This window comes from Platalea leucorodia (genome assembly GCF_965183815.1).
Source record: "Platalea leucorodia genome assembly, chromosome: 14".
NCBI lineage: Eukaryota > Metazoa > Chordata > Aves > Pelecaniformes > Threskiornithidae > Platalea > Platalea leucorodia.
Window position 1 is genome coordinate 12,724,208 of NC_138836.1, and position 26,619 is coordinate 12,750,826.

At 47.8% G+C, this 26,619-nt stretch overlaps 1 protein-coding gene across 1 annotated transcript in view; it reads left to right on the forward strand.

The window, feature by feature from the left end:
* Window positions 1–5,028: 5,028 nt before the first annotated feature.
* The window catches only part of SHISA6 (shisa family member 6), a gene marked incomplete at both ends in the record, with an annotated part of 246,112 nt that continues 224,521 nt past the window's right edge, over window positions 5,029–26,619 (forward strand). The window contains 2 exons of the mRNA XM_082326440.1: window positions 5,029–5,705; window positions 20,606–20,766. Of these exons, the coding sequence (XP_082182566.1) occupies window positions 5,029–5,705; window positions 20,606–20,766 (838 nt within the window). The remainder of the gene's footprint in view (window positions 5,706–20,605; window positions 20,767–26,619) is intronic.

Genomic DNA, 26,619 nt, shown 5'->3' on the forward strand with positions numbered 1-26,619 from the left:
TCCCCCTACATACCACAGAGCATTCATTATTGGAGGAACTTTATGGGTCTGGCCAGTCAGTTTTGTGTCAGAGCTTCTTCCACAAGGAGAAGACACTGAGACTATGTCTATCCACCTGGCCACAGGACCTTGGGGTTTGCAGAGGTGCAGAGGTAAAAGGACTTTCTGAAGACTTCTCTGTAGGCAGACCAGGATAAATAATGAGGAATCAATCATTTGCTGGAGAAAATTCTTTGTCTTCTGTTTACAGGTGGCCCACATGGACATTTCAAGTGAGTGCATTGATGAACTGCCTAGCCAGAGCTCTCGCTGGTGAGATGTCAGTGAACTGACTGAACCTCTCCCAGGAGCAGTTGGCTGTCCGGTCTAGCGGCACCTCCTGCTGCTGACATTGCCGCAGGCAGCAGCAGCATCTCGGTCCCCCAAGTTGCACAGGTGGGTAAGTTGCCTGGAAAACTGTGTACACATCTGTCAATGGCCTGGCAGTCTCCTCCCCCTCTCCCCCTTACTGAGACAGAAAACAGAGGCTTAAGTGCTGAGAATGCCCCAAAGACAGACACATACGTCACTGCTGTAGGACATCATGAGCCTGTGACATTCACTGCCACAGTGGCTGGATGGATAGGAAGAATGAGGAAGAAACAAGATGTTCCCATGGGTAAAGATAAGCACAGTTCCTCGAACTATACAAAACCATATAAAACATAGAATTCTCTCAGGCACCAGGGAATAAACCAACCACTAAAAGCTGATGAAATGTTCCTTTTCTGAGCTAGTTTCTTGTCCCTTCCTTGGAAGCAGCTGCTCAGGAAACTGCATAAGCAGCTGATCACATCTGGCACTGCCCATATTGTGTGAGACCCCCGCTGTCTCCGTGTCTGTTGTCGCTGCGCTTGTTCCCCTCACATTTCCCTGTCTGCTTTCCATTCACTGTCTTGTACCTGGGAGTAAGCAGCCTTCCGCTTATAACGAACTCGGGATCCACCCTGTACCTTCGCTACATTCATAAAGCAAGCCCAAATCTAGCCAAGCAAGAAAGAATTCAGCTTCACAGAAATAATCCCCAAAACTCCTATTATTAGCTTTTTGTAGCTACATTAATTTTAGAAGAAAAATTAGGTCCAAAGTGCTGGGCTCATTTTAATAAAGATTCACGGTCATGATTTAATCCCTTGACGAGGAAGAATCAGCTTTTGAGCACATCAGACTCATTACAAACTCCTCACAAAGTCATCAGAGTCCGACAAGTGGTGGCAGGGAAAACGGGCGAAAGGTGAATGATTCTGTGTATGCAGTAGATTAAACAGAAGTTACTGAACCTGCACTTCCCTTCACTGCCAGCAGCCGCAGCATTTCCAGGAGAGATGAAAGCACCCAGCAAAGAAGATAAGCAAGAAAACAGCTCTGAAACAGGCATGCTGATAAAAACAACCTGGGGAGGATGGGACTTGAGATAAAAGAGAAAATGTTGGAGATTTCATAGTGACCTCCAGGTGGGGATGAAGTTAGGGAGCGGAGCTGTCATCAGAGTGATCTTTCCCGAGTATGGTTAGGTGTGGAGCAGAGCAATTTTCTCCCACAAGCGTCTTGGCCGTTGTCCTTTCCTTCTGCAGCCAGCAACGCAGCTGCAAGCCCCAGGAAAGTCTCAGAAACCTGACACTGCTCCTCAGTAATTGTTTCCTTCTTTCCACATTTGCTTTAGCTCTTCCCATCCTACTATTTTGGCTCTGGGCAAGGCAATGGGATTATACAGGAGATCCATGGAGACTTTGTCCTTCTTTAGCATGCTTATTGCTGTTGATAAATTGCGCAGGAGGAGGCAGAGACATCTAGATGTTTCATCATTACCTTGGTCTGATACAGCCATCGCTGTATCACAGGAGCATGCAGAGTCCAAGTCTCAGCCAGTGCTGGAGGCTGTGCAGACACACTAAAAAAAGACAAGTCTCAGACCCCAAATATTCTGTGGGGCAGAATACTTAACACTTAGTGCTGTTCTCCAGGGAGATTTTGTTTTGCTAGACATTTTCTGTGCCCTTGTAACATTTGGCATAAGGACAGAGGGGCGTCAATAGTTTATGTCTCAAGAAGTACGGATCTTGTCCCTGAGGATTGCCTTCAGCAGGCAGCCTTGCCCACCTGGGAGAGGATGCTGGGTTTTGCCTAGGGTGATAGCTCCCCTCCCCAGAGCAGTGCCTCTGCAGAGACCGCCATTCCTGTATAAGCGTGCAGGGAACAACCAGATGAGGGGAAGATACAGATTATTCCGTCCTGATGCATCCTACACTTTGCAAAGCACCTTGGAGAAGCAGGGACAGAGTTTCAAGGCAGCTCAGGGATGAAGATGTTTGCCATGGTGATTTTGATGAAGCCATGCTGGGGAGCTGGAAGGCCCACAGTGTTTGGAGATGACCTCCCAACATCAGCCAAATCTGCTTTACAACCTTTGATGTAAGGTTTTGGAGGACACCTATAACGGGAGCATAATCCCCAAAGGGAGGACAGATGAGCTAGGCTCCCAGTCTTCAGGGTTCAGAAGGGTACATTCCCTAAACCAGCTCAAACGCCCATGTGGGTGGTCACAAGCCACATTGGACTTAGGCTGCCTCCTTATGCCTCACTTTTGAGTTTGGGGTCAGGTACCGCTGAGGCCTGGGGAGCCCATGGTGTTGATTTACCAGTGAGACCTGGGCACATCCCTTAAACCCAGTACTCCTAGGGCCGCTGCTGAGTAGGTCTTCTTGAGGGATGAAGCAATTGTCTGATTTCCCCAGGTATCTTCCAGCATCGGGGCAGCTTTAGATGGCAGAGCTAAAGCTTTCTTTGCCAGCCTCGCAGTCCATGGGGTCTCCTAAGAGAGTTATAAAATGCCCCCAGCCATGAGCTGTGGGCATTCAAACCTAGGTAGCTTGAGGAAATGATTCACAGGGTGCAAGGTACTGGGGAGGGGATTTTCAGGGGTGGTTTCCCCTTTCTCTCCACTGCTCTCTTCCCCCTACACCACCCTCGCCACTCCTGAAAACTGCTTGCCTACAACTACAGGGCATCACTTCAGTTCCCGTCTTCATGTGCTCCTCTTTGCTGTGATTCCTCTCTGTCCTCTGTGTGTCCTTACAGCTGGCAATGCCTTGTATGTCTTCAGGAAATGTTTGTAAAGGCTTTAGTTTAGTTTGCAATGGGACACGGGGGAAGCACCAGGACTTTGAGGAAATTCTAGCATGGGGGCCCAGTGGCTCACACCAGTGAAAACTGCATCTGCAGGAAGCTTTCTCAAAACTGCCTTAAACTAACATGCGGTGGCTGTGCCTGGGTCACTGGGTATGGCTATCCCAGGGCATTGCTAGCCCATCCCTACTGCACCCCAGAGCTGCCCTGGAGGGGAATCAGTTTGAAGAAGTGGGGAGTGTATTGGGCAGGTGGGGCGGGGGATGTCTTCTTCTCCACCCTGAGCGCTATAGCTGAGCCCCTGCAGCAGGGAATTGGGACTCAGCTGGACTCAGTGCCCTTTCCCAGGTAGGTGCCGACAGCCCCAGGCTGGCGTAGCAATCCCTGTGAAGCCTGGGAGGTATGTCCCTGTGCGGAGGGTGTCAGAGCAGTAGGGACAGCATGGCCATGGAGGGCAGCGTGGCCTGACAGCCCTGCGGGCACTGCCCTGGCACAGGGACCTCCTGGAGAGGCGAGGGAGCTGTGCCCCTGAGCTGCCTGGGGCAGACCTGCTTGGACACCCAGGCTGCATTAGCCCCGGGAGCCTGCACGTGTCTCTGGGGTCCCTGACCCAAACAACTTGTGCACAATTATCGGGTCTGCTCACCCATATCCATAAGGATCATACCTCCCACACACACTGTGATAGGGAACATATCACTGCATATGTCCAGAGGTTCCTTAACACTCATACACACCTATAGAGTCTATGTAGCCCTCAAACATCCATAGGGACCATATTCCCTGCACACATCGATCCATAAACTCATGCACAATTATAGGAACGATACCCAGTGCACACACTATTAGGGACCATACAGACTGCAAATCTATAGCTATCACAGCCCCCGCATGCCCCTGTAGGCACTACTGTCCCATGCACACCTATAGGGACTGTACAGACAGCTGACTCAGTGGGACCACATCCCCCTGCCCATCCCCGTAGGGACCACATTCCCATGGACAGGTACAGGGGCCATACATCACACACACCTATAGGGACCCCACCCCTGCCCTCCTCTCCAGGGACCATGACCCCAGGCACCGCACCTCGCTCGCACCGATGGGAACCACTCCCCTCTAACCCTGCAGACCCCTGCGGGGACCCTTCCCACGCACACCCCCGGCAGCCAGAGCGGGCAGGCGGGGCCGGGGCCGGTGCGCTCTGCCCCGGGCGGGCCGGGGGGCGGCGGGGGGCTCCGTGGGCGCCGGCCCGGCGTGTTCGCGAAGCGGCGCCCCGCGTGTGGTGACGCCGGCCCGGAGTGATGTAAGGAGCGGGCCCGGCAGCGGTGGGCGGGCCTAATCCGGAGCGCCCGGCCCGGCGCGGCGCGGCTCGGCGCCCGCCCCTGCTCCGCGCCGGGCTCCGCGCCGCTCCGCCCCCGCCTCCGCGAGGAGCGCGGGCAGCCCGCCTGCTCCGCGGCGCCGCGGCCCCGCTGCAGTCCCGCTCCGGCATGGTAAGGCCGTGGGCGGAGGGCAGGCGGGCGGGGGCGGGCCGGGGTGCCGGGGGCGCGGCGCGCTCTGACCCTCTCCCCGTCTCTCGCAGACCCTCGCCGGAGGAGCACCGGCCGGCACCGGACCCCGCCGCCTCGAGCCCCGCTCCGCCGGGCTCCGCCGCTCGCTGCGCGCCGGCATGAAGCGCCCGGCGCCGGGCGGCCGCCGCTGAAGAGCCCCGCGGCAGCAGCGGGACCCCCCGCGTCCCCCGTCCCCCCCCACGCCCCGCTCCATGGGGCAGCGCCGCGGCCGTTGAGCCCCCCGCGCCGCCGCCCGCCGCCCCCACCCCGCGCCGCGCCCCGCCGCGCCCCGCGGCCCCCGCCTCGCCCCGCCATGGGGCCGCGGCACCTGCTGCTGCCGCTGCTCCTGCTCTCCCTGCAGCTCCTGGCCCTGCTGCTGGCCGCCCAGGCGGCCGGGCCCCCCCGCGCCAAGGGCAACCGGACCCAGGGGGCGGCGGCGCCGCGGCGGACCCCCAAGCCGGGCAAGGAGCTCCTCAACCAGACGCTGGCGGGCCCGGGGGCTGCCGCCCCCACGGCGCTGCCCGGGCGCGGCAAGGGCGCAGGAGGCGGCAGGACGCCCCCCGGCGGCGGGGGCGGCGGCGGGGGCTCGGCCCCGGCCCATGAGACGTGCTGGGGGTACTACGACGTGAGTGGGCAGTGGGACAAGGAGTTCGAGTGCAACAACAGCCTTACAGGCTTCCGTTACTGCTGCGGCACCTGCTTCTACCGCTTCTGCTGCAACAAGCGTGCCGAGAAGCTCAACCAGAGCCTGTGCCGCAACTACAAGAGTCCCGAGTGGGCCCACCCCACCACCGCTAGTGGCGCGCTGCCCGCCGACGGCAGCAACGGTGCCGACGGGGACGCCAACAAGTATGACCCGGACAAGGACAGCACCAATGCCACCGTCTACATCTCGTGCGGGGCCATCGCCTTCGTGCTCATCGCCGGCGTCTTCGCCAAGGTGGCCTACGACAAGGCACGGCGCCCACCCCGGGAGATGAACATACACAGGTGCGATCCTCTCCCTGCTTCCAGGACCCCTTCTGCCTAGGGACACCCTCCTCTCCAAAGGTTCCTCCTTTGCACTGCCTCCCCAAGTGTTTCCCCTTTGAACCATCTGTCCAAAGCTTTCCCCATTGCACTATGCGTCCGAGGGGTCCTCCTCTCAGCCACCCATCCAAGGGCTTCCCATTTGTGCAGCTTGTTGAAGAGTTTCCCCATTGCATGACGCATCCAAGAATGCCAGCTTTGAGCTGGCTGTCCAAGGGTTCCCCTTTTGCACCGCTGTCCAAGGGTTCCCCTACTGCACTACCTGTCCAAGGAGTCCCCCGTGAACTACCTGTTCAAGTCTTTATCCTTTGCACTGGCTGACCATGATCTTCCCCCTCACACCACCCTTCCAAGGATCTCCCCTTTCCAATGGCTGTCTAAAGGCTCCCCTTTTGCACCACCTGTCCCAATGATCTTCCATTGCGCTATCACTTTGAGGGGTCCCCCCTTGAACCACTCATGCAAGGGTTTTCTTCTTTGCGAGGGCTGTCCAAGAGTTCCCTCTTCGCACCACCCATCACAGGATTTTCCCTTTCCACCATCTGTCCCAGGGTTCCCCCTTTCCACGGTCTGTCCAGGGACAACCCCACCCCTTGGACCATCCCTCCTGACCCCTTCCCAGTACCCAACTAGGGACCATCCCTCCCATCCTCGGGGCAGCACCGTGGGACCTCTCCCCTTCCCCTCCGCGGCCCCCCTCCACGGCGCGACCCCGTGGAGCAGGGTCGCGGTCCCGCCTTCAGCACCGGCTCCGCGGACAGCTCCGCGGACAGCTCCCCGCCGCTCCGCGCCTCCCGCGCCCCCGCGCGGAGCCGCCGCCTCCCCTCCTGCCCCCCGCCGCCCCCCACCGCCCCGGAGGCAGAGGAGCCGCTCCGCACCCCGCGGGTCCCGCCCTGCCCGGCCCGGCCGGGGAGAACTTTAAGAAGTGTGAAGGAAATTGCTCCGCGTCCTCCTGGCGCGTGCCTTTGCCCTGTGGTTGCAAGGGGGATTTGGGAGAGCAGCGGTATCAGGGAGTGTTCTTTTTCTTTCTTTTTTTATTTCTTTTCCCCTCTAAATCCAGATAACTCAAGCCAGTAGTCTGTCCTTTCTGACTGGCTGCTAGGGAAGTAGTTTGATATCCTTTTCTGAGTGGTTTTACACATTGCTATTTTAACAGTTTTAATAAGAGAAAACACTCTTGATGTGTCAGAGAAAATCCTGTTTAAAAGCCAAAGCTCAGGCTTCCATAACAATTCTCCTTTTGGACAAATGCGTGTACTCTCTCAGTTCATATTTCTTTTGGGTAAAAAAGTCCCTTCAAATGATGTGTACATCTTGAGTGCTACGAATCCAAGAGGTTCCTATGTTTGAACATAAAAATTGGTGAGGAGCTTTTTTATAAGAACAGTTGTGAGCACGAGTGGGGAAAGTCCTTATCTCTAGAAGATAATGCTTCATAAAAATTATTTTAATTAATAAATTTTAATCAAAACAATTAAAACCATTGACCATATTTTTGAGGCTGAACTTCAGTCACAGTCAACAGAGTCTGAGGGAAGAAATTTTAGCTTTTTAGAAGGAAAAAGAGATGCATGACGCAGTTTTTATTTATTTGGGAAAATGTGTTTTATTTAGACTCCCTTTATAATGCTACCCACACAGGGGTGCGGGCTGGTGTGAATTACTGTGTCTTCCATGAGGCCAAAAAGTAATGCTGCCTTACACTTGCTGAGGGCCTGGCCCATGTATTCCATCGCAGAACCCACCTGCCCCTGGTCTCTGCCTTTGCAAGAAAATAACTTCATAGTGTTAAAAACATCGTAATATCTTTTAGCTCACTTGTGTCTGTATAGTAAAGGGTCCTGAAAGTAGCTGAGTCAGAAAATAGGCTCTTTTAAGTATTTTCTTAACTAAGGGCTATTTCCCCAGCTGCCCAGGTCTTTTGGCTTCAAGGCAACTTTTTCTGGGCCTGATCTTCACACTAAATTTGGAAATCTGACTCGGATGCCTGTATGTTACTTTTGCTCTAGCTCCAGTGTGCTACAGGATTGGATCCTACACCCTTTGCAATCAGAGACAGTGTTGCCAGACTTGTCTGAATTACTCCTGATGTTTTCATTTCTTTGATGCTTGCTTTTCTTTATTTAGATAAGTTCTGGTAAAATGATTCACCTGTGTGTAGAAGTATGAATGGCAGATTGAGTGCTTGGAAAGCTTGACTTTCAGAGCATTTTAAGGAGTTGATTGACTTCTATAATACGGTAGCTGGTAAAAGATTATACCTTTCAGAGCTGTGTTACCTGAACTTGATCAACACTGCATGATGGTTTAAATATTATGAAGTGCATCTCCAGCAGACAGGGTCTGCATCCGTCTGAGGAAAAATGCTATCAGCACTCTAGCGGAATGTAAATATGAGGAGTGGAATGGTTTGTCTTTCTTTGTCTCTGAGAACTGCTGCTGAGTAACAGGGAAGGAGAAAACCAGAATGTGGTCAGATATTTCTATCTGTTTGAGGTTGTGTCTATTGGAGTTAATTGTAGCATCCAGAATAATTCGCTGTAGTGCCGACAAGTGCATTAAACCTCAGTGTTCATCCCATCAAAATCGCTGGGATGAGGAGAACAACAGTACAAACAGAAATTATGACAGTGCGCTAGAAACAGCCCCTTGTGAGCAGTATCCCACACCCAGGGAAGATTAAGCAAGACTCCCCTGCACTTCACCATAAGTAAGACCACGCTTTAAATCCTATTTCATCATAAATGGTCGGTTAGCAGTACTGTGTGTAGATGTTACTTCTCTGCTAAGTTCTCATCCAGCTTTTACAGAAAATCCTTATTAACTCAGTTAGAAAGAACATTTTGATGGAGGCAGGACTCATTTTATGTCTTTTGATAGAAAGGAGGGTTTACAAATTCACAGGAGAACTGTCACTCATGTACAATGAAAGGCTGACTGTGCACTGAGATATGCATGTGCATTTCAGAGCTGAAAATCCAGTCTTGTTTTCAGGCACTACCACGCACCTTTAAAGCAGAGGCACTGCTGTGATTCTAGGCTGAACAGTGCCAGTAATTGATACTTAAGTTCTTTTCTAAGAGCAGTAAGTGGAAGTGCTTTGAAAAACAGGAGCTAAAATATTCATATTTTACAGAAACACTCGTAATGCTTCAAACTTAGCTGATTTTTTAATGATTATAGGATCTTTCAGCCTGACCATATATGACTGCCTCTTGTCTGGATCTTGCTTTGGAGTTACGCAGCCAGAACTAATGCATGCTGGGCTCCAGATAGAAACTGGGGCTGATTTCTGAGAGCTATACCCAGCAACGTTTTGTCTGCTGTTGCTCTCTGACTGCATTTGTGAGGATGGTTTGTTTTTATGAGTTTTTCAGGGGTTTTTTTGCTCAAACATTTCTTATGTGGGCAGAGTATTCGCTTTACTTTCAGTATGAGAATGAGTTAGAGAATCTTGGACGGTGAACAAGGAATATCAGCTGTTTGTTTTCAAAGCTGGGTATGTTTTCCTGTAGCAAGGAGGGGTGACCCAGAATATTCTCTTCCTGTGGCCATGACCCTAAATCCCCATGCTACAGTACATAAATAATTCACTGCTAGTAGTATCTCTCTATGACGCCTGTTTAGCCCTCAGCAACAGCAACCATTGCACTCTCTGCTGAGTTAGGGATGCACAAATTGGAAACTCTTTACAGGTTGCAGCTAGGGTTTGAAATGTTACCAATTGCTTGCCCATGGGCAGCCGAAGCCCTCAGTTGCAAGCCGGAGGGAGACAGTGGCAGCGATGGCCCTGGGGCAATGGTGCAAGCCCAGCTGTTCCCATGTAGCTGCTGTGAAGCAGTGTTGGGATTTTTCCCAGCAAACTAGCTCTGTATCCTGCTAAAAGGCCATCTTCTGTATCCGTCCTTGCACAGAGTGTGTCCGATGAGTGTTTTGGCTTTTGAAAGGGAGAAGGGAAATAAGCACCTTCTGCTCAGAGTACTTCACGTTACCCTGCTCCTAGGGCATCTTTGTTGCTACAGAGAGGAAAGATATTTGTGCTACTCTTTTCTTTCGTCTCTGCCTTTGCATCTTCTGCTCTGTGAATAATAACAGTGACTGTTTTTATAAATGAGCATCCTTTTCCTGTGTGGAGGCCACAGTTAAATTGATCAACTTCGTGCCATTTTTACTCTATGGCTCTGAATTTCAACAGGAATCAGAGGCAATGGATCTGTTTGTCCACAGATATGGGAAGGCTGCATGCACTGTTTTGCATGATGCTAACAAAATACAGGAGGTTTTATCCTCCTGCAGACTGCATCTCACCACAGCTCTTGGGTCCTGTGGGTGCTAGAGGGGTCACTGGAGGGTAGCTAGTTTCAGCCCTCTTCGCTAACAGTCGAGCTTGTGAAACCTGCCTATCTCTAGACTTAGTTTTTCAAACTGTGATCACAGCTGGCTCAGTCAGTTCTGCTCTCTGCTGGTGTGTGTTGCTTGAGCCAAACAATCAAACTTCATGCCTCCCCAGGGCAGGGAGAGAGCGCTAACAGCACACACCCCGCCGTAGGGACTATACAGAAGATTTTCTTTCTTGGATGCTGTCACTGCTTTCTTTCTCTTCCCACTGATTTATTTTTATGCTCTGCTTTTTTTTTTAATTCCACTCTCTCTCATTCATCTGAATCACTCACGTTCCTTTCATCTGCTCTTTGCCCTGCTTTGTATTGTTTATTCCTGATGGTTTCCGAGTCTCTTCTCTAAAGCGTCCTGTCCCTCCCATAGTGCACAGAATATAGGTCTGCAAGCATGTGTGAGACTTGATTAAGGTAAAACAGAAAAAAGCAAAATCTTGTGGCCTCAGAGAAGTTACTTATGATTAGTTCTGTTTCAAACCAATGCCACACCTTAGTGTAGTTGGGGTAACTCCTGTGCAGGGAGAAGACCTGAATCTTGTCCTGTTTGCATCGGTGAATTGTCCATTCCCAGCTAGCCAAATCAAAGCAAGGATGTATGCATGTACCTGTACAAAATTTTTTTCCTTTTGCTTCTCTTACATGTACCAGGGAAGCGTCAGTCTGAAGCTCTGGACACAGTTTGCACAGTTTGGTGGCTGGTTTTTTTGCCATGCTTTCCTATCTGAATTTATTTTATAAAGAGGCTGGCTTTGGTAACAGCACAGAGGCTGCCTGGCTACAGACTTCCACTGGCTGCTTCTGAGTCTTCTCCTTTCTTTTTGAACTTCTCCCAGTAAGAGAGACTACTCTCAGAAACCATGCTACCTTCACCAAATCATTTCAGTGTCTCTAATTCCCATTTATTTGATATTTTTCTGCTTTCTAATTAACTTTTTCTATTAGCAACTCTCCATCATAAGGTGTCAAGGGAATCCAGTCTAGCTCTGAACTTCTATTTCTTTTAGTTTTGTAATCTCTTATATCCTTAACTAACAGTTGATCTGTGTGTCTTTAGAGATCAGATGCCTTTTAAAACTTGTGTTTCACATAAGAAGATCTGAACCTTATCAGGAAAATGAGATCATGGTGCTTTTTTGCTTGCCTTTGCCCCTACTCACATGGGCAATCTGTATTTCCTTAGCTCTCTGTGCAATGTATTGCACGGAGGTCTCAAGTGTCTCATTACCCAGACAGATAAGCCTGGAATTCTTTCACAATAAATATTTTGCTGTAGTTTAGCTCTTGCTCCAACCTCCTTTGTTGCAATGATAGGGCTCTTCAGAGAAAGTACAGTTTTCTTCAATAAGTTTAAAGTCCCTTAATTGCACTTACAATGTAGGATTTGGTGCAAAATAGATATCTGTGCATGAAACCGCTTCCATGTGCATGAAACCACTTCTGTGTGCACTCATGTGTTTTTCAAAGCGCTGCATATCCACCAAGCCGTTAGTGGCTTTGTGCTTGCAGATACACAAGCATAAACCACAACAGACTAAAAAACTGTATGAGCTGAGCTCTTAGCATAATTCCTGAAGACTTTCATGTCTGTGAAATACCTAGCAAGACCTGCTATTTTTATTTTATCTTCTCTCCACGATCAAGACCAGTGCAGAGTTCCTTTTCTGTACAATAACACTGCTTCCAGTTCTTCCCAGCACCCGTGCTTTCTTTTCTGGGTGCATATCTTTTCCAGTCTCCCTTTTGCTCTCCCAAGCAAAGGGGAGTGTAGCTGTGTTGACAACGGGGCCGGAGCCAGCGAGGGAAGGTCAATGCTTTGAGGAACAGTCACGACAGTACAGCAGATGGCAGCCTGCTCTCTGGCTTGCAAGGAGCGCTGCACCCTCGGTGCTGCTGGGGGACACAACTCCTGGAGGCGCCCACTTCTGCACGCCACTCGCTGTCCCCAAAAAGCCTAACAGTACTTTAGAGGTAGATCTTGACCCAGTGTCCTGGCCACTTTCTGCTCAATATAACAGCTCTCTGTGAAGAAACTCTCAGTTGGAAAGATTTATTTTAACTTTCTAATTACAAAATCTTTATGTAGCTGTTCCTTTCTCTTTGGACCTGCTGTATCACTATTCAAAGGAACTAGTATTGCCCATTGTGGGTTTAGTGATTGTAGTCAATTCCTTGCCCTTATCACAGCAATAGTAAGAGACTTATTCAATTTGTATATTAGTGTTAGACGTGTAAAGTACTTGTGTAAGATGTGCAGTTACTACCCTTGATATATAGCCTAAACAGCCTGTCCCAAAAACTAGAGCTTTACCTTCCAGTTGCTGATTCCACCTCATGTTATAAAGACAGGAGAGATGATGAGCTCACAGCGACAGTTGTTTCCTTGTTGATTCCTCAGTGTAATGCCTATACTTCTGTTTCAGATGAAATGTATTTTCCACATACGTGCCTTCATACAATGTGCGTGTATCTATAATATAAGTATGTCACCTATGTGTTAGTTTTGAGTTCACCAAGAAGAGTGAGTCAGGAAAACTGCCAGCCTCATTCTGCTGTTATAATCTGGGGTAACAATATGGTCCTTAGTACATCCGTAATTAAGCTTTCAGTGAAATTTGTCATTAAAGCTGGACTAAATTCCAGGAGCTTCCCAAATAATCCTTGTATTTGGCATAAGGATTTTTCAGAAGACATCTGACTTTTCCTTGTAGTATTTATTTTTAAGAAAGAATATTTCCTCACTTGTGCTGGGTGCAGGTGCACCAATGCTTCGCTCTTGGAAGGGTGTCCTCATGCTTAGTCTTTTTCCCTTCTTAACTCCATGGGTGCATTCACCTATTCTTATACACACACACGCAAATACACACACACACAGATGTCCACCACATGCCCACTCAGGTAACTATGAAAAACCATTTCCAGTGTTCCTCCCCAGAAGCCCTGCTCTGAAACACCAACTGCTTTTGTTTCTGGCAGCTGCAGAGCCCAGTTATCTCTTTTGTTGACCTGGGACTGGTGCATCTCTAGTACACTGCTGAGCCCCTGCACTTTCAGAAACAAGATCTGCTTTGGCAGATCTGCTTCCAGATGAAGGAGGCTGCCTCCAGAGGGGTTTGCTGGCAGCAGCATCCCTGTGTTTCCCTCTGTGTATCAGTTTGCAGTGGTGTTTGTGTAATCAATTAAAGTCCCATCCTTCTGGTACTAAGGTCAGAGCACTGTCAGAGAGTGTGGCCAGACACGTGGCCAGACACATGCCCTGGGGGTGATGCCAAGGAGGCAGCAGAAATGGGGAGAACTAATGAAAGCAGTGTACACTTGCCTTCCCGTCTGCAGTTGCACAGCTAGCACGGAGGAATAACATGGGCAAGCAGCACTCAGCTGGCAGAAGCTGCAGTGTGGGAGCCCATCTCATAGGACAGCACAGACCCAGCTCAGTCAAGAGCAGCACGTGGCTCTGTGTGGTCAGTGCTTGAAACTTCACAAGGCGCAGGTCTGGGGACAGGTGCCAAACCGAATAATGAATAACGCACGGCCGTGCTCTGCGCAACTTGCCACTGACTGAAATCCCTCTGCCTTGGAGAGACCTGTCCCTTCCAGGTGAGCTGGCTCCATGGCTGGATAAATCACCTCTCTCAGCCTAACTGCCTCTTTCTTTCCAGGTTAGTAAGAGAGCATAAGGGAGTCTTTAACCTCACTCCTTTTTTAAAGACTTGTAGTGAAATCTGGGCTGTGCTGAAGTCGATTGGAGTTCTGCCACAAACTCCATCACAGCTATGCTTTTAGCAGGCTTTTAGCTCAGCCAGACATTGCTCATTTTATTGTGCTCTGCCAGATCCATTTGGTCATTCTTTTTCCGTTCTTCCGCAAATTCATAGGGACTTGGAATAGGCAATTCTGTTTTCTAACATCCCATACATGAAGTCTCCAAGAGATGGGATTTTCAGAAGGCAACTGAGTGAAGTTTTGCATGTGTACAATCTGCGCTACTGGAAATAGCCAGCTTTTCCCATCTCCTTTTCCTATTCAGCATCTGCAGACCTCTCTACTCCAATCTTATTTCCCATAGGCCACATCCTGGCCTGTTGGAGCTGCCACCAAAGCTCCTCTTGTCTTCAGTAGAAGGGATACCTGTGCCCACACTCAATTATCAATTAGTGTTGAAAATCTGTGGATATTGGGAAAACAGGACACTACTTTCAAAAAAGACTGTGATGAAGGAGAGCACTCCTCCAGCCTGCTGTTACCTCATTGGTAATTAAGGCAGCAGGCCTCAGCTGGGTTGGTGAGTGGCAGGCTGTGCTAAAGCGAGCTGGTCCTTCACAGCCCCTGCAACTTCACGTTCTCTTTGGCTACAGGGATCCTTCAGCCTCTGCAGGACAATGTTACTTCTGCACCGTACTCCCTCCTGTCACACTATCCGATGGGTCTCAGAGCTCATTGCAGAGGCAAATGCCAATTTGTTGCAGACTGACTTCTTAAACCGAACATTCCTCTCTGTTTCAGCTCTTTGCTTCTCCCTGTCTCCCCAGGATCTGTGTGTTTTTTCTCTCCAGCCCAAGAGCAGAGGGTCTTGTGTGGACTGGAGATATCGCCATCAAATACAGTCCATAAAGTCCTTGCCAGCCCTGAGGCACTGACATGAGTTCTGCATTTCGAAAGATAGGTCCTGGAAAAACCTGAGAAACAGCCAGGGACACCTGGGATGTGTTTATTCAGATGGAGCCTCCTTGGCCAGTGAAAGGGGCACTAGACAGGGAAACTGTGGGTTCTGGTCCCAGCCTTGCCTCAAGCTTTCTCAGTGATATCAAGCAAATCCTTCCTCCCTCAGTCCACAGAACACTTATGAGCCAGGAATTTCTCCCCATGGGTGCAGGAGACAAGCAAATCACCATGCTGGAATTGCTGAGGTCAGGAAGCTAAGGCACTGGTAGTGGCTGTGGAAGATGGGAGTGTTCCACAGTGTGAAAGTTGCTATAGGAAGGGCCACTTACAAAAATGGACTTGGAGCTCTCTGAGCCTGAGTCTGCTGTCAATGACATTGCCTAACCTGAAGAAACTCCACTGGAGTCATTGCTTTAGTCTGGGTCTAGAAGGATCGGGATCAGCTCCCTAGTGGGGGTTCTCTCTGCTGTGTTTTGAGCCCATTTCTTTAGGGTGCTTGGGGCTGGACGCTCCAGTGGGACAATCTGGTTTGCGTACACAAAATCTACAGAATCACAGAATTGTTGAGGTTGGAGCCACCTCTGAAGATCAGCCAGTCTGGACTCCAGGCAGGGTCAGCTAGACCAGGTAGCCCAGAACTGTGGCCAATTGGGTTTTGAATGTTTTTGAAGGATGGAGACTCTGTGACCTGCTGGGACACTGTTTCAGTGTTCAAATACTCTCAGTGTAAAAGAGTTTCCTCTTGCACTTAAGTGGAATTTCCTGTATTTCAGTTTGTGCCCATTGCCTCTTGTCCTGTCACTGGACACCACTGAGAAGGGCCTGGCTCCATCTGCTTTACACCTTCCCATCAGTTATTGATACATATTGATAAGATCCCCCTGAGCTTTTTGTTCTCTAGGCTGAACAGTCCCAGCTGTCTCAGCCTCTCCCCCATATATGAGATGCTCTAAGCCCGTAAGCACTTTTGTCACCCTTCATTGGACCCACTCCATGATGTGCATGAGGAGCCCAGCACTGGACACAGCACTCCAGATGTGTCTCACTAGTGCTACGTAGAGAGAAAGGATCACCTCCCTCAAGCCTGAAAAATCATTACTGATGGTTTACTTCCCTGTTACACAAAGAAGCTCCTCTTTCCCTTCCCACGTCTCCATGCTAGGACTGAGAGGTGAATACCCTCCATATATCTGCTGGACTTCACACCCTGCCTGGTCTTTACTGTGGTTTGTTCCTGTCTGTTTCCTCCATTTTATACTACTCTGCTCACTTTCTCCTTGTTCTCTTTTGGTTTTCTGTCACTCCCTGCCATTGCCCCTCTCCCAGCTTGCTTTGCCTTCACTCTCTTTTCTCTGTAGCAAAGTCTGTTGATTTCATCTTTCAACATCAAGGCCCCAGCTGATGCTCAACATTGATATCCTACTGCCTACACCCATCCCTTTCGGCCCTTTGTATTTCCAACAAGACAACTGCTTCTTTGCAGTAGGGTTCCTGACTTCATCCCACTGTGTTTCTTCCCAAAGTACCCACTTAGTCCAGAGTTGCATGAAAGCCTTCCCTGCTGATGCACCTGAGAGCAGGACCTGACCTGCTCTGCCTTGGGATGTCCTGCCGTGCAAGACATCAGTAGGTTTTTCTCCCATGGTGCTAGTCCAGCAGTGGTCTGGAACAACATCCCTGATGTCAGTATGTCTATTCTGGGTTTACATGGAAAGAAGCTTTAGTGTTTTCACATAAATGACATTAATGAAAAAGCTGTCATAAATCATTATCTCAGGATATGATTGTACAGTTACGCAACTCTGGCTACTCCGTCCGCTGCCACAGGTAACACGTTCCAGTGAGTGAGGTTTGTTTTCCTGAGACAAGAGATGTGTCATCATAGAAAGATTTCTGAAGTGTCTCATAGCCTTGTGCAGGTGATTAGGATGCTGTTGACATCAGTGGGACTAATTGTACCCAAATGGCTGCACATGCAAGACCCAAATATTTCAAGTGACTGTTACCCTGCTTGAAGCTTTTGCAGTGGACAATTAGACAGCTGTACCTGAGAGACTTATACCAATCAAATCCTTCCTCAGTTAAGTGTGGCTGACCTTCCACCAGCATGGGACTCAGCCCTCTGTGCTTTATGGAAATAAACTGGATCACACACAGCAATATGATTGAATTGGCAAGGAACTAACCAGTTTGATCCAAGTTTGACTTTCTCCTCCACCTATAATATTTTGTTCTGCTGGTGCTGAACAGTCTTTTTTTCTCTCTGTAGACATTAAAGAGGAGGACAAAGAGTGAGCACTCAGGACACTGTTTGGTGTGTTTAGGGCATAAGAAGATTACACCTTCAGCACTGCTGAACCCACATTGTTTTAGTCCCATACACTTATGAGCTAGGTCTGCTTTTGATAGTTATGTTCAATTTATCTCATGTATAGTCCAACATGGCAGACATTGCTTTCCTGAGTATCACCTGTGATTTCTTCTGATCATCTGAGCGTAACAGTCTCCTCCCTTCCATGTGGCTGGCACCCGACTAGAAATCATTTCCTTGTTATGTTGTGATCAACAACTAACCCAGAGAGTAGCTCTTATTACTATTCCTTCAGGATGAAAAACAAAGAAGGGATTAAATTTGTTCTTATCATCTGAGTTGCCCTTTTGTTTGTGGTAAGGATCAGTAAGTTCAGGTCCTGGCTGTAACCAGGTACAACCAAGGTACAACCAAGGTACAACCAAGCATAGTTTTATGAGAAACCGTTCACAAACTGAAATGTTATCCTGGACACATGGTTTTGTCCACATGGAGGGCAGCAGGCGCAGGGTTCGGCTCTCAGGTAGGTAATGACTGAGAGGATGAGGCACTTCTCACCAGCTCCAATTGTTTCAGGGTATATTCACTTCAATTGCCTCAATTTTTAGTGAATGGAGGTAAACTGTCCATCCAGGAGGTAGGGAAGCTATGTTCTTAGGGCTGTATCAAACTCCATTCAGAGAGTAATAATAGTAGGAGAAAGGACAATAGTGTCAGGAGAAAAAAGGTGACCTGCAGTATAAGGTGGTCCTAGACTCAGAATTGTAGCAGAATTTAGGTTGGAAGTGACCTCTGAAGGTCCCTCATCCTGCCATCTGCTTAAAGCAAGGCCAACTTCAAGGTTGTTCAGGGCCTTATCCAGCTGAATTTGAAGACCTCCAAGGCTGGAGATCCCTCAGCCTCTCTGGGTCCCTGTTTCAGTGTTTTGCTATCCCACTGTGACTTTTTTTTCTTTTATAACCAAGTGCAATTGCCCTTATTGCAACATGTGCTAATTGCCTCTTGTCTTCTTTGCCTTACACCTCCAAGAACAGCCTTGCTCTCTCTCCTTTGCAGCTCGCCATTAGGGGGATGTAGGTCTTCTCTTAGCCTCTCTTTGTCAAGTTAAACCAACTCAGCTCCAGGGAGAACTGGTCTGTACTCTTCCATTTCCATCCCCCCAATACCTCCAGCTCCACTTCCTCATCTTTGAGTTTCTTGTACTGCCTCTGTGTACCTCATCCCACACAGTCCCTTCTGAGCGTACACCAGTCCCCGACCTGACCTTTCCTGCCCAGCTGGGTCCATGATATTAAGCTAAGTGGTATATAGTGTTTTAGTGTTATCCACACTGTCATCTGCCTCCGTACTCTGAGTGATTGCACTCTTGACACTAAGTGTGTCTTCTACAAGTGTTCAAAATGAGCCCAAGCCACTATGGGCTAGTAAATAATGGTCCTAATACAATCTCTGGGATTGAAAAATGACTCTTAGCATTTCTGTACTGCAGATACCATTAAATGGTCATCTGATGCTTAATATATCTTGGAGATATGTGCTAAGGGCTCAGTCCTGCCAACCTGCTGTCTTTAGAAAATGTGTTGTCTCCAATGGGATGTACTGAATTCTGGTGCCAAATAGACAGACTTCATTATCTTCCCACATCCTCCCCAATCAGCAAGACCTGTAATACAGTGGGGAGGTATTTGCCTAGAAAAGCCGTCAGGATTACTAGTGGTTGAATGAATCCTCTCCTTAGGAGGGAACCGTGCTGTATCGCATAGGGCAGGGACCTTAAGCCGCAGATTCAGGCCCTTGTTGTGCCATTCATGCTCTATACAACCCTGGGCAAGGGGCCAAAATTTCAAACATGTCCTGTAAGTTGGTGACCAGTTCGAGATACCTCAGGCATGATTGTAAAAGATGGTGAGCACCCACAGGCCTGTGTCAATCAATGGGAATTCAGCGTCTTTTGGGCAACACCAAATACCAGTTCCTCTTCTTCAGTGAGGAATAACCATAGGACTAAAGAAAAGAAGCCCTGACTTGGGACAGGGTTAAGTATCTATCACTTATTGCTGCCACCTTCACCTCTCTCTGAGCCTGTCTTAGCACAAAAAAAAAATCTGCTGTCATGTCCCTGCATGTGACAACCCCTTTACTCCATATGTATCAGTATGTGTGTACATATCCATATCATATGATTGGTTATAGCCTCTATGCCTGCTATGTCTACAAACAACAAATAATCAAATAAGTTTAAAAATATTATTATTCTGTACAGGGTGGTTGTGAACTAATGTAATCCTTTTCTGGAGCCTCTGAGATCTTCTAAGATCCCTTCTTCTGTAGAGCACATTAGCGTTGCAATTCATTATGGACAAAGACAGCAGTCTGTAGAGGAAATGATTTGGAAAATGGAAGGGACTCAGGTCCCAAACTGTTTCTCATATGAAAGACCAGAAATACAGCATTTCAGGAATGCTAGTAGATATGAGCAACATCAGCATCATTCTCATCAATAAGCAATGAAGGAATTTCTCCTCCTTACATCTTTCTTGGTACCTGAGGTGACTTTAGGCATATTCCCTCTGCCAAGAGAAAAGAACCTTTCAAACTCTATCATCTTTAAAATGCCACTGTCCCTTATAATCCACACAAGCCACCCTCTTCCTCCTTTTCCTATGGCTCAAGAGATAGCTTGTGGCTGCACTGAGAAAATCAGTGCATTTCACGCCATAATTGTTCCACTGGGTCCATGATATTCACAGAGGAAAAAAATCTCACTCATCCAAGGGGAAAACATTAGATGCAACTGAACTGTGTGACATTTCTTTTTCTTGGGGAATAGCAGAGAGACCTCAGTACCATTAAAGAAATCTCTAATGGACAAAAAGCTAAAGGTAGGCTAATGGCTGTGTTGATGTTAACCCATGAAAATGGTTTAATCCTTTTCTTCTGGACAGCTGGTTCTCCTTTAAGAAACCCACTTCCACCACTGCTGTGTATTGAGCTTCTTGCAGAAAAAACAAGGACTTAAGGAGTGCGGGGACTGGATGCCCAATCTGATTCAGTTTTAAAGAAGTTTGGCTTGGGCAGGGCAGTTTTGGTGTAACCTTTAGAAGATCACAGTGCCTGAGTCTTAGGGCTCTGGTGTGTTCAGTGGTGAGTCTTTATGAAGGCAGTGCTTTATGCTATGGAGAACAGTTCATCTGCACTGTCACTGACAGCAAGGAAAATGATGGAGAGATAACATAACCCTGGGGTGAAGTGAATTAGTGGAAGCATATGAAAAACTAAATAATAGCCAGGCAAACCTGTAAATACATGCAGCAGACACACAAAAAGAAACTGAGCTTTTAAACCGTATTTTGTTGTTGTTGTTGCTTTTTTCTGTTTATGGTAGAAATCCAGCTACTGCTGGATTTGCACAGTGACTGTGGAAGTGAAAATACTGAATGCCATTCTAGCTACTGCGTGAAAATACATTCTTTTCCCTATTTCTCTCTCCCCAGGGCTCTGGCTGACATCTTAAGGCAGCAGGGACCAATCCCAATAGCACACTGTGAAAGAGAGACTATCTCGGCCATAGATACCTCCCCCAAAGAAAACACCCCAGTCAGGACATCTTCCAAAAACCATTACACCCCAGTGCGCACCTCCAAAAGTAACCCAGGTAAGTGCTGCTTTCCTGCTCTCTCTCTTCAGAGGTGGTTGTACCAGTAGTATGTTAGAAGTCAGCAGAACATCACACTTTACAACAGTGGATTTTGTAAACCTAAAATTAGGATAACAAATTACTTTAAAAGGTAATCAGACAGAGCAGAGGAATGCAAGGATCAGTGGTGATGATTCTTTAAGGTTTTTGCTGAACAGCGTGACTGTTCTCTCTAGGCATTTTAAAAATTCTGAATCAGTGAGGTATAAATTCAGCTTATACCAAAATGCTTGTATTAAGCTTAGAACATTGTGTATTTCCAACAAAACACACAGGCTATAAAGCATAATTTGTCTCTCTGCACACAGCAGCTGAGAAGAAAGAAATCCACATAATTGGGGCCACGTTATTAATTCAGGTGAACTCTAGGCATGTGCTGAGACAAAAACGTGGAAGATGACCTAGAAGGTATCCCAGGAGCTTAAAGACACTGGCCTGAGGTCCTCCAGGAGCATTGGCCTGGGAATTGGGACCTGCAATTTTTTTCCAGCTTCTCCTGGCTGGGTGAATTTGGTCAAATCATTTGACTGCTCTTTGCCTTGATTTCCCCAGTGGCACAAGGATGCCAGCCTCTTAAGTAAAGATACTGTTCTGCTTCATCTAATGCTTCATATATTGATAATTGTCAAAACAATGTTTCGATGGTTGCTGACCACCTTTGTTAAGTGGGATGTGGTAGACTTGCCATCACTTGCCATCTCTCAGTTGCAATTGGATGTGTGCCTCAAAGATATGCCCTCATTCAGTCACAAGCTATTCAGCTTCACGTAGAAGTTTCTGGATGGCATTTCCTGACCTGCGTCACCCGGCAATCAGAGGAGGTTTTGCTAATGGTCCCTGCTGGGGAAGCTTCTGAAAGAAGCTAGCAGGAGCTCAGACTGCTCCACAACCTGCAGGGCTCAATGTGCTCTGCTCTTTGTGGAAAGAGCCCAATACTGAGGGCAGTGACTGGTTTCCGTTGCCTTGTTGCGGTGGCTATTAGAAGGGTTTTGCTGTGATGTGCATCACCCTATGGAGGCAGGACCAGGTGACCATGTTCTCTAGAAGCCTTTCCTGCTGCTGGGAACAAAGTAATTTCCCTGAGAACTAAGAAGGATTTCTTTGCTCTCCAATTTTCACTCAGAGGCCAGTGAACCCTGTAATTTTGTAAGCCAGAGAGTTATACCTATGAAATAAAATGTTGGGCTGGAGAACAGTACATGAGGTGAGCTATTATAGAAGAGGAAGGTGCTTTTGCATATCTAAGGCTTGGGACTGGCTCTTGATAGGATATGTGATTCTGGCCCAGGATAGGAACACAAGAAATGAGGGTTTATGGCCAGGTATAGGCACCATCAGAGAACAACTCTGACATAAGCCTTACAATTAGATTAATCCCTCTCTGAAGACACCCTGTCTCCTCCCGTTGCCTCCCATTGGTCAGTTAGGGCAGGCAAATTCTGCAAATTCTGAACGAAGACACAAAAGAAATTCTTTGCTTGCAGCAAAGAGACCAGGTGGATACTGGAAGTCTGAATTAGGTGTCATGCTTAGGCACTGTCAAGTCTGAGAAAAGGCAAATTGGAAGGTTTGTGAGGGGAATTCCTAATTGCAGTGTTCTTCTCTGGTGTCTGTCAGTATCTGATGCCGCCAACAGACATTTTTAAGACTTACTACTACAATAGTGAAGGCACACAAGGATGCAAGGACCAGAGCACAGCTATTGTGAGTGGGGTGCTAGTAAAAATGGTCACACTACAAAGTGACAGCACCTCGTAAGGAGTCTACTTGATCCTTGCTGAGGACTGCGACATGAGATGAGCAAGGTAAAATGGCTGGGAAGGAAAAGGCATGCTGTTAAAGATGACAGTCTGGTCATTCAGCCTCTGCTTCTCTGTATGTTTGCCCAGATCATGTGAAGGAGAAAAGCCATTACAGTTCAGTCAGGGCTGAAATCAGCAAGCCATAGGCAACAGGAGCCCACTGAAAGAAGATATTCACAAACCCAGCTACAAAGGAGAGGGACTTTACTTCCAGCACAGCCTTCCACAGCCATTGGCAGCTGTAGTGGTAATTGATAGCTTCTGCCTTGGGGCAGCCAGTTGGACCAAATGTCACACTGAGCCCTTGCCAAAGCTGGGAAGGGAAAACTTGCTCTTGTGGCTTGCCCAAAAGAACTTGTTACTGGCTCAGTTGTGTCCATTATTAACATGTCCTCATATATCATATGAGACAGAAAGCTAATCACTTACAAAAGATCATGAGCTCATAAACCAGCTATACAGTTAATGTTTTTTTATACTGTTTCATTTGCAGAATAGCACAATGCTCCATTGTAACTATACTCTGTTACTCAGATAATCTTCAGATTATTGCGCTAATCAGGAAATTGTATAAGTGAATGCTAAAATCTTTTAGGTTGTGAGGGAAGTAAAAGTTGTAAAACAAGAATGGGTTATAGCACATTAAACTAGAATAAAGCTGGTAAGCCCAGGTGTGGAAGTAGAAGAGGGGTCACCATCAATACTTGCTTTTTGGGGAAGAGGGGAAGAAAAGAAATAAAAAGAGGGGAATGAGAGACAGCTGGGGTAAAATATAGAGGCAATAATATGTAGTAGCAGGATCCAGGCAAAGCACTGCTCACTGGTGCTGCAAATTGGCTTGAGAAGACCACAGCTGTAGGGTTTTGCAGTGGGACCTGAAAAGCATCAGGTCTGCTGGCTGTGGTTTGTCTCAGGACTCCAGAGTATGAGAGGTTAAGCAACCAGAAAGGACTATAGTTGTTACATACAGGCTGAGATTGAGTTTTGTATTTGTTTTACTTGCAACTTTTGTTTCCAAACTTGTAACTAGAAGGGTGCCCTTAAGTCTTGCTAAATAAACCATAGCTTCATTTTTCCATTAGGCTTCTTTGGTGTCACTGAACAAAATGATTGCGGGTGACAATGACAAATTGAAGGGGTCTGTGTCTGAGGCGGTAAGGTCCAAACAAAGCAGCATGTGCGGGTGCTGCTGAGGGTATTGTCTGCGGCACATAACTTGCTGGGTGGTGCCTGGTGTTTCCTGATGCAAGTATGGAGAGGAGTCCATCTCCCACATGCCAGCTGCTACCCTTCCTGCAAGCGCTCAGGCAGCCCTCAAATGGTCACAGCAGGAGATCACAGGATGGGAATGTACAGCTTCCTCTGGTAGGCTACCAAGCCATGCACACTGTCTCCAGCTGTTGCAGATGCCTGAAGGAGAGTTCAAGACCAAGGCCAAGTCCTCAGTGTATTTGCCCAGGCACTTCACAGCAGGTGGTTTGAGAACTCTCTAAGCTCTGCCATGGGACAGGAGGGCCTGGTGTTAGGTTTAGTCTGTACTTCTCTGTTGAGCTTTGAGATAGAAGAACCCAGGTCTAACTAATGTTTGTTTAAGGGGAAAAGAGAAGTAGGTCTCTCTGTCCCAGACATGGATACAATTGTCATTCTTCAGACAAGGCAGCTAGTTTTCAAGAAGTCTTCAGCGTACTACTTTACAATGGCTACCTTCCCCAGGTGGTATGGGAGCCAGCTAGTTATCAGAAGCAGAATACATTTTCCATGCTGGATTCTGCCAAGCTTGAGCGTCCCAAGTGTCTGAAGAGCATCTCTCCAGAGATTATTGCCACTTTTGCTTTCCTCTGAGAATCAAGCTCATGCCCTTCTGGGATGGCAGGGGAGAGTTCACCTCTCCTTCCACCCACCCTCGCTTCCACTGACATTTCTGTTCATTGGTTTTATACCGTGCTGCTGTTTTGGTGGTGGTAGGCTCTGCAGATAAGAAAAAGCTGAAAGCTGTGCCTACAGATTGCTAGGGTCAGAGCACACCTCTCCAGCTGTGCACCACCTAATCAGTATGAGCTACAGCACTATAGAAAGAAATGCTCCTGCAGCCCACACAGACCTCTTGTTAGTTCACTGTTTGCTATTGTGAGTAACAGGTAAAATATGATGAATCTGAGATTACAGGAAATCCATCTCATCTAGCTATCTATTGGCACTTTTAATGTCTCCATCACAGTAGCATCTTTAGAGGTGTTGGAAGGAAAACTCTAGCAACGTTTCCCCCATGTTTTCTCCTTGGCCACGTTATCTGTCCTGACATCTGCTGTGAAGGTCATTGCCATTCATTTGTTCAGTGGATGGCCAGCAAACATAAGCAAGAATGAGGGTAGGTGGGAGAAAGGTCAATAGTTCCTGCGGGCTTGAAAAATGTCATACATAAGCAGCAATGTGCTCCTATAGAGGAAGGTGCTGCATTTGGCACAAGAGACAGAGTTTGAGCCAGAGGAAATCCTCCTGCAACATCCACAGTCAACTGATGTGTCAGAAAAGTTGAGGGCAGCTCCTGTGGCAGCGGTGCTGATGGACATTAGCATTAGTGGAAAAATGAAGAATAGATTCTCAGCTCAGATGACTACCTCCAATACCATCCTTGGATATTTGAAAGCCTTCTGAAAGACAGATGCCAGGGGTTGGTTTGCTTTCATCAAAAAAGGTGGCTGAGGAAAGCACCTGCAAGATTCAGTCCCCACAGAAATTGTCAGATGGGGGTTTTCTGACTGCCTTGATGATAGAGGGGTAGCCACCTTAGGACTAACAGTCATGCAGGGAGCCATCTCATTACTGTTTTCCAAACCGAGACCAAACCACAAAAGACTCCAAGTAAGAATTTGAAACAGATCTTTGGCTGGTGTAAATCAGTGTTGTACTATCATAATGATGGGACATGGGTTTGGTTTAGGTAAATCCTTATGGGTCAGGTAGGCTTATGTCCCAGGCTCACAGCTGGTACAAATCTATGATGCTCCAGGATAGCACTTGGTCTGAATAGATACCTTATTCTCTCAGTCTCATTCTGGCTCTTCCACTCTGGCTCCTTTTCATACAATTCACCTTGGCAGTATTGCCAGCCTGTGAGAGAGGGAATACTCAGGACCATTAGACTGATGTGAGAAGCTACATCGGAGGAGAATCTCTTCAAATATGTTCAGGACAAGGTTGTCCTTGCTGCCACTGTGCAATGCTTTCAGCAGTGAAGGGTCCCCAGATGTCACCTACTTGAGCATGAGGCAGATAAGTAAAATTTGTGTCTAGAATTATGCTGCTTCTGACTACCTCCAGGATCAGGAGGCTGTAAGAGCAATGACAAGACTCTTTTTTTGTACTTGCTGGAGAAACAACTCTGGCCTAGTTTTATATTCTTTAGGCCTCTTAATTCTCAGAATATCAAATTGCCTCACCAACAGAATATGCTGGTCTGAAACCAGCTCCAAATGTGCCAGCGAAGAGCTGACCTCAGGGGTAAATTGGGGTAATTTTCCAGTATGAAAAATTTTCTGCTATTCACCTGTGCTAGGGACAGAGGTACCTGCAGGTGTGAAGAACAGCTTATTGACAGGATTACCACTTCGACTGCAGCAAACAACACAGGCTAGCTCTCTGATTAGCCTGGGAAAGGCTTTTAATAACCCATTTGAGTCAGGATTTTCCAGAGATGTACAAATTCAAAGTGCTGTTTTCAGCAGTGCCTTCCACCCAGAGGCATATTCGGAGCTTTTTCTGAATGTGAACAAATGCAGGAGAGGCCTTTAATCTTTATGGAAATTGTAGCTAACATCTCTAGCCAAATATAGGCAGAGCAGCATGGGGAGTACTTCCATCCTAATCATTGCACAGGGGAGGAGATCACTGCACTTGGCCCAGCTCTCCCTGGGCTATGGGCTCAGCACGGGCTCTGGCCCTTTTCTAAAGACCAGAGTGAGCCGGGGCGGTTGGCTTCTCAGATTTCCTACAGGTTACGTATGCCTTC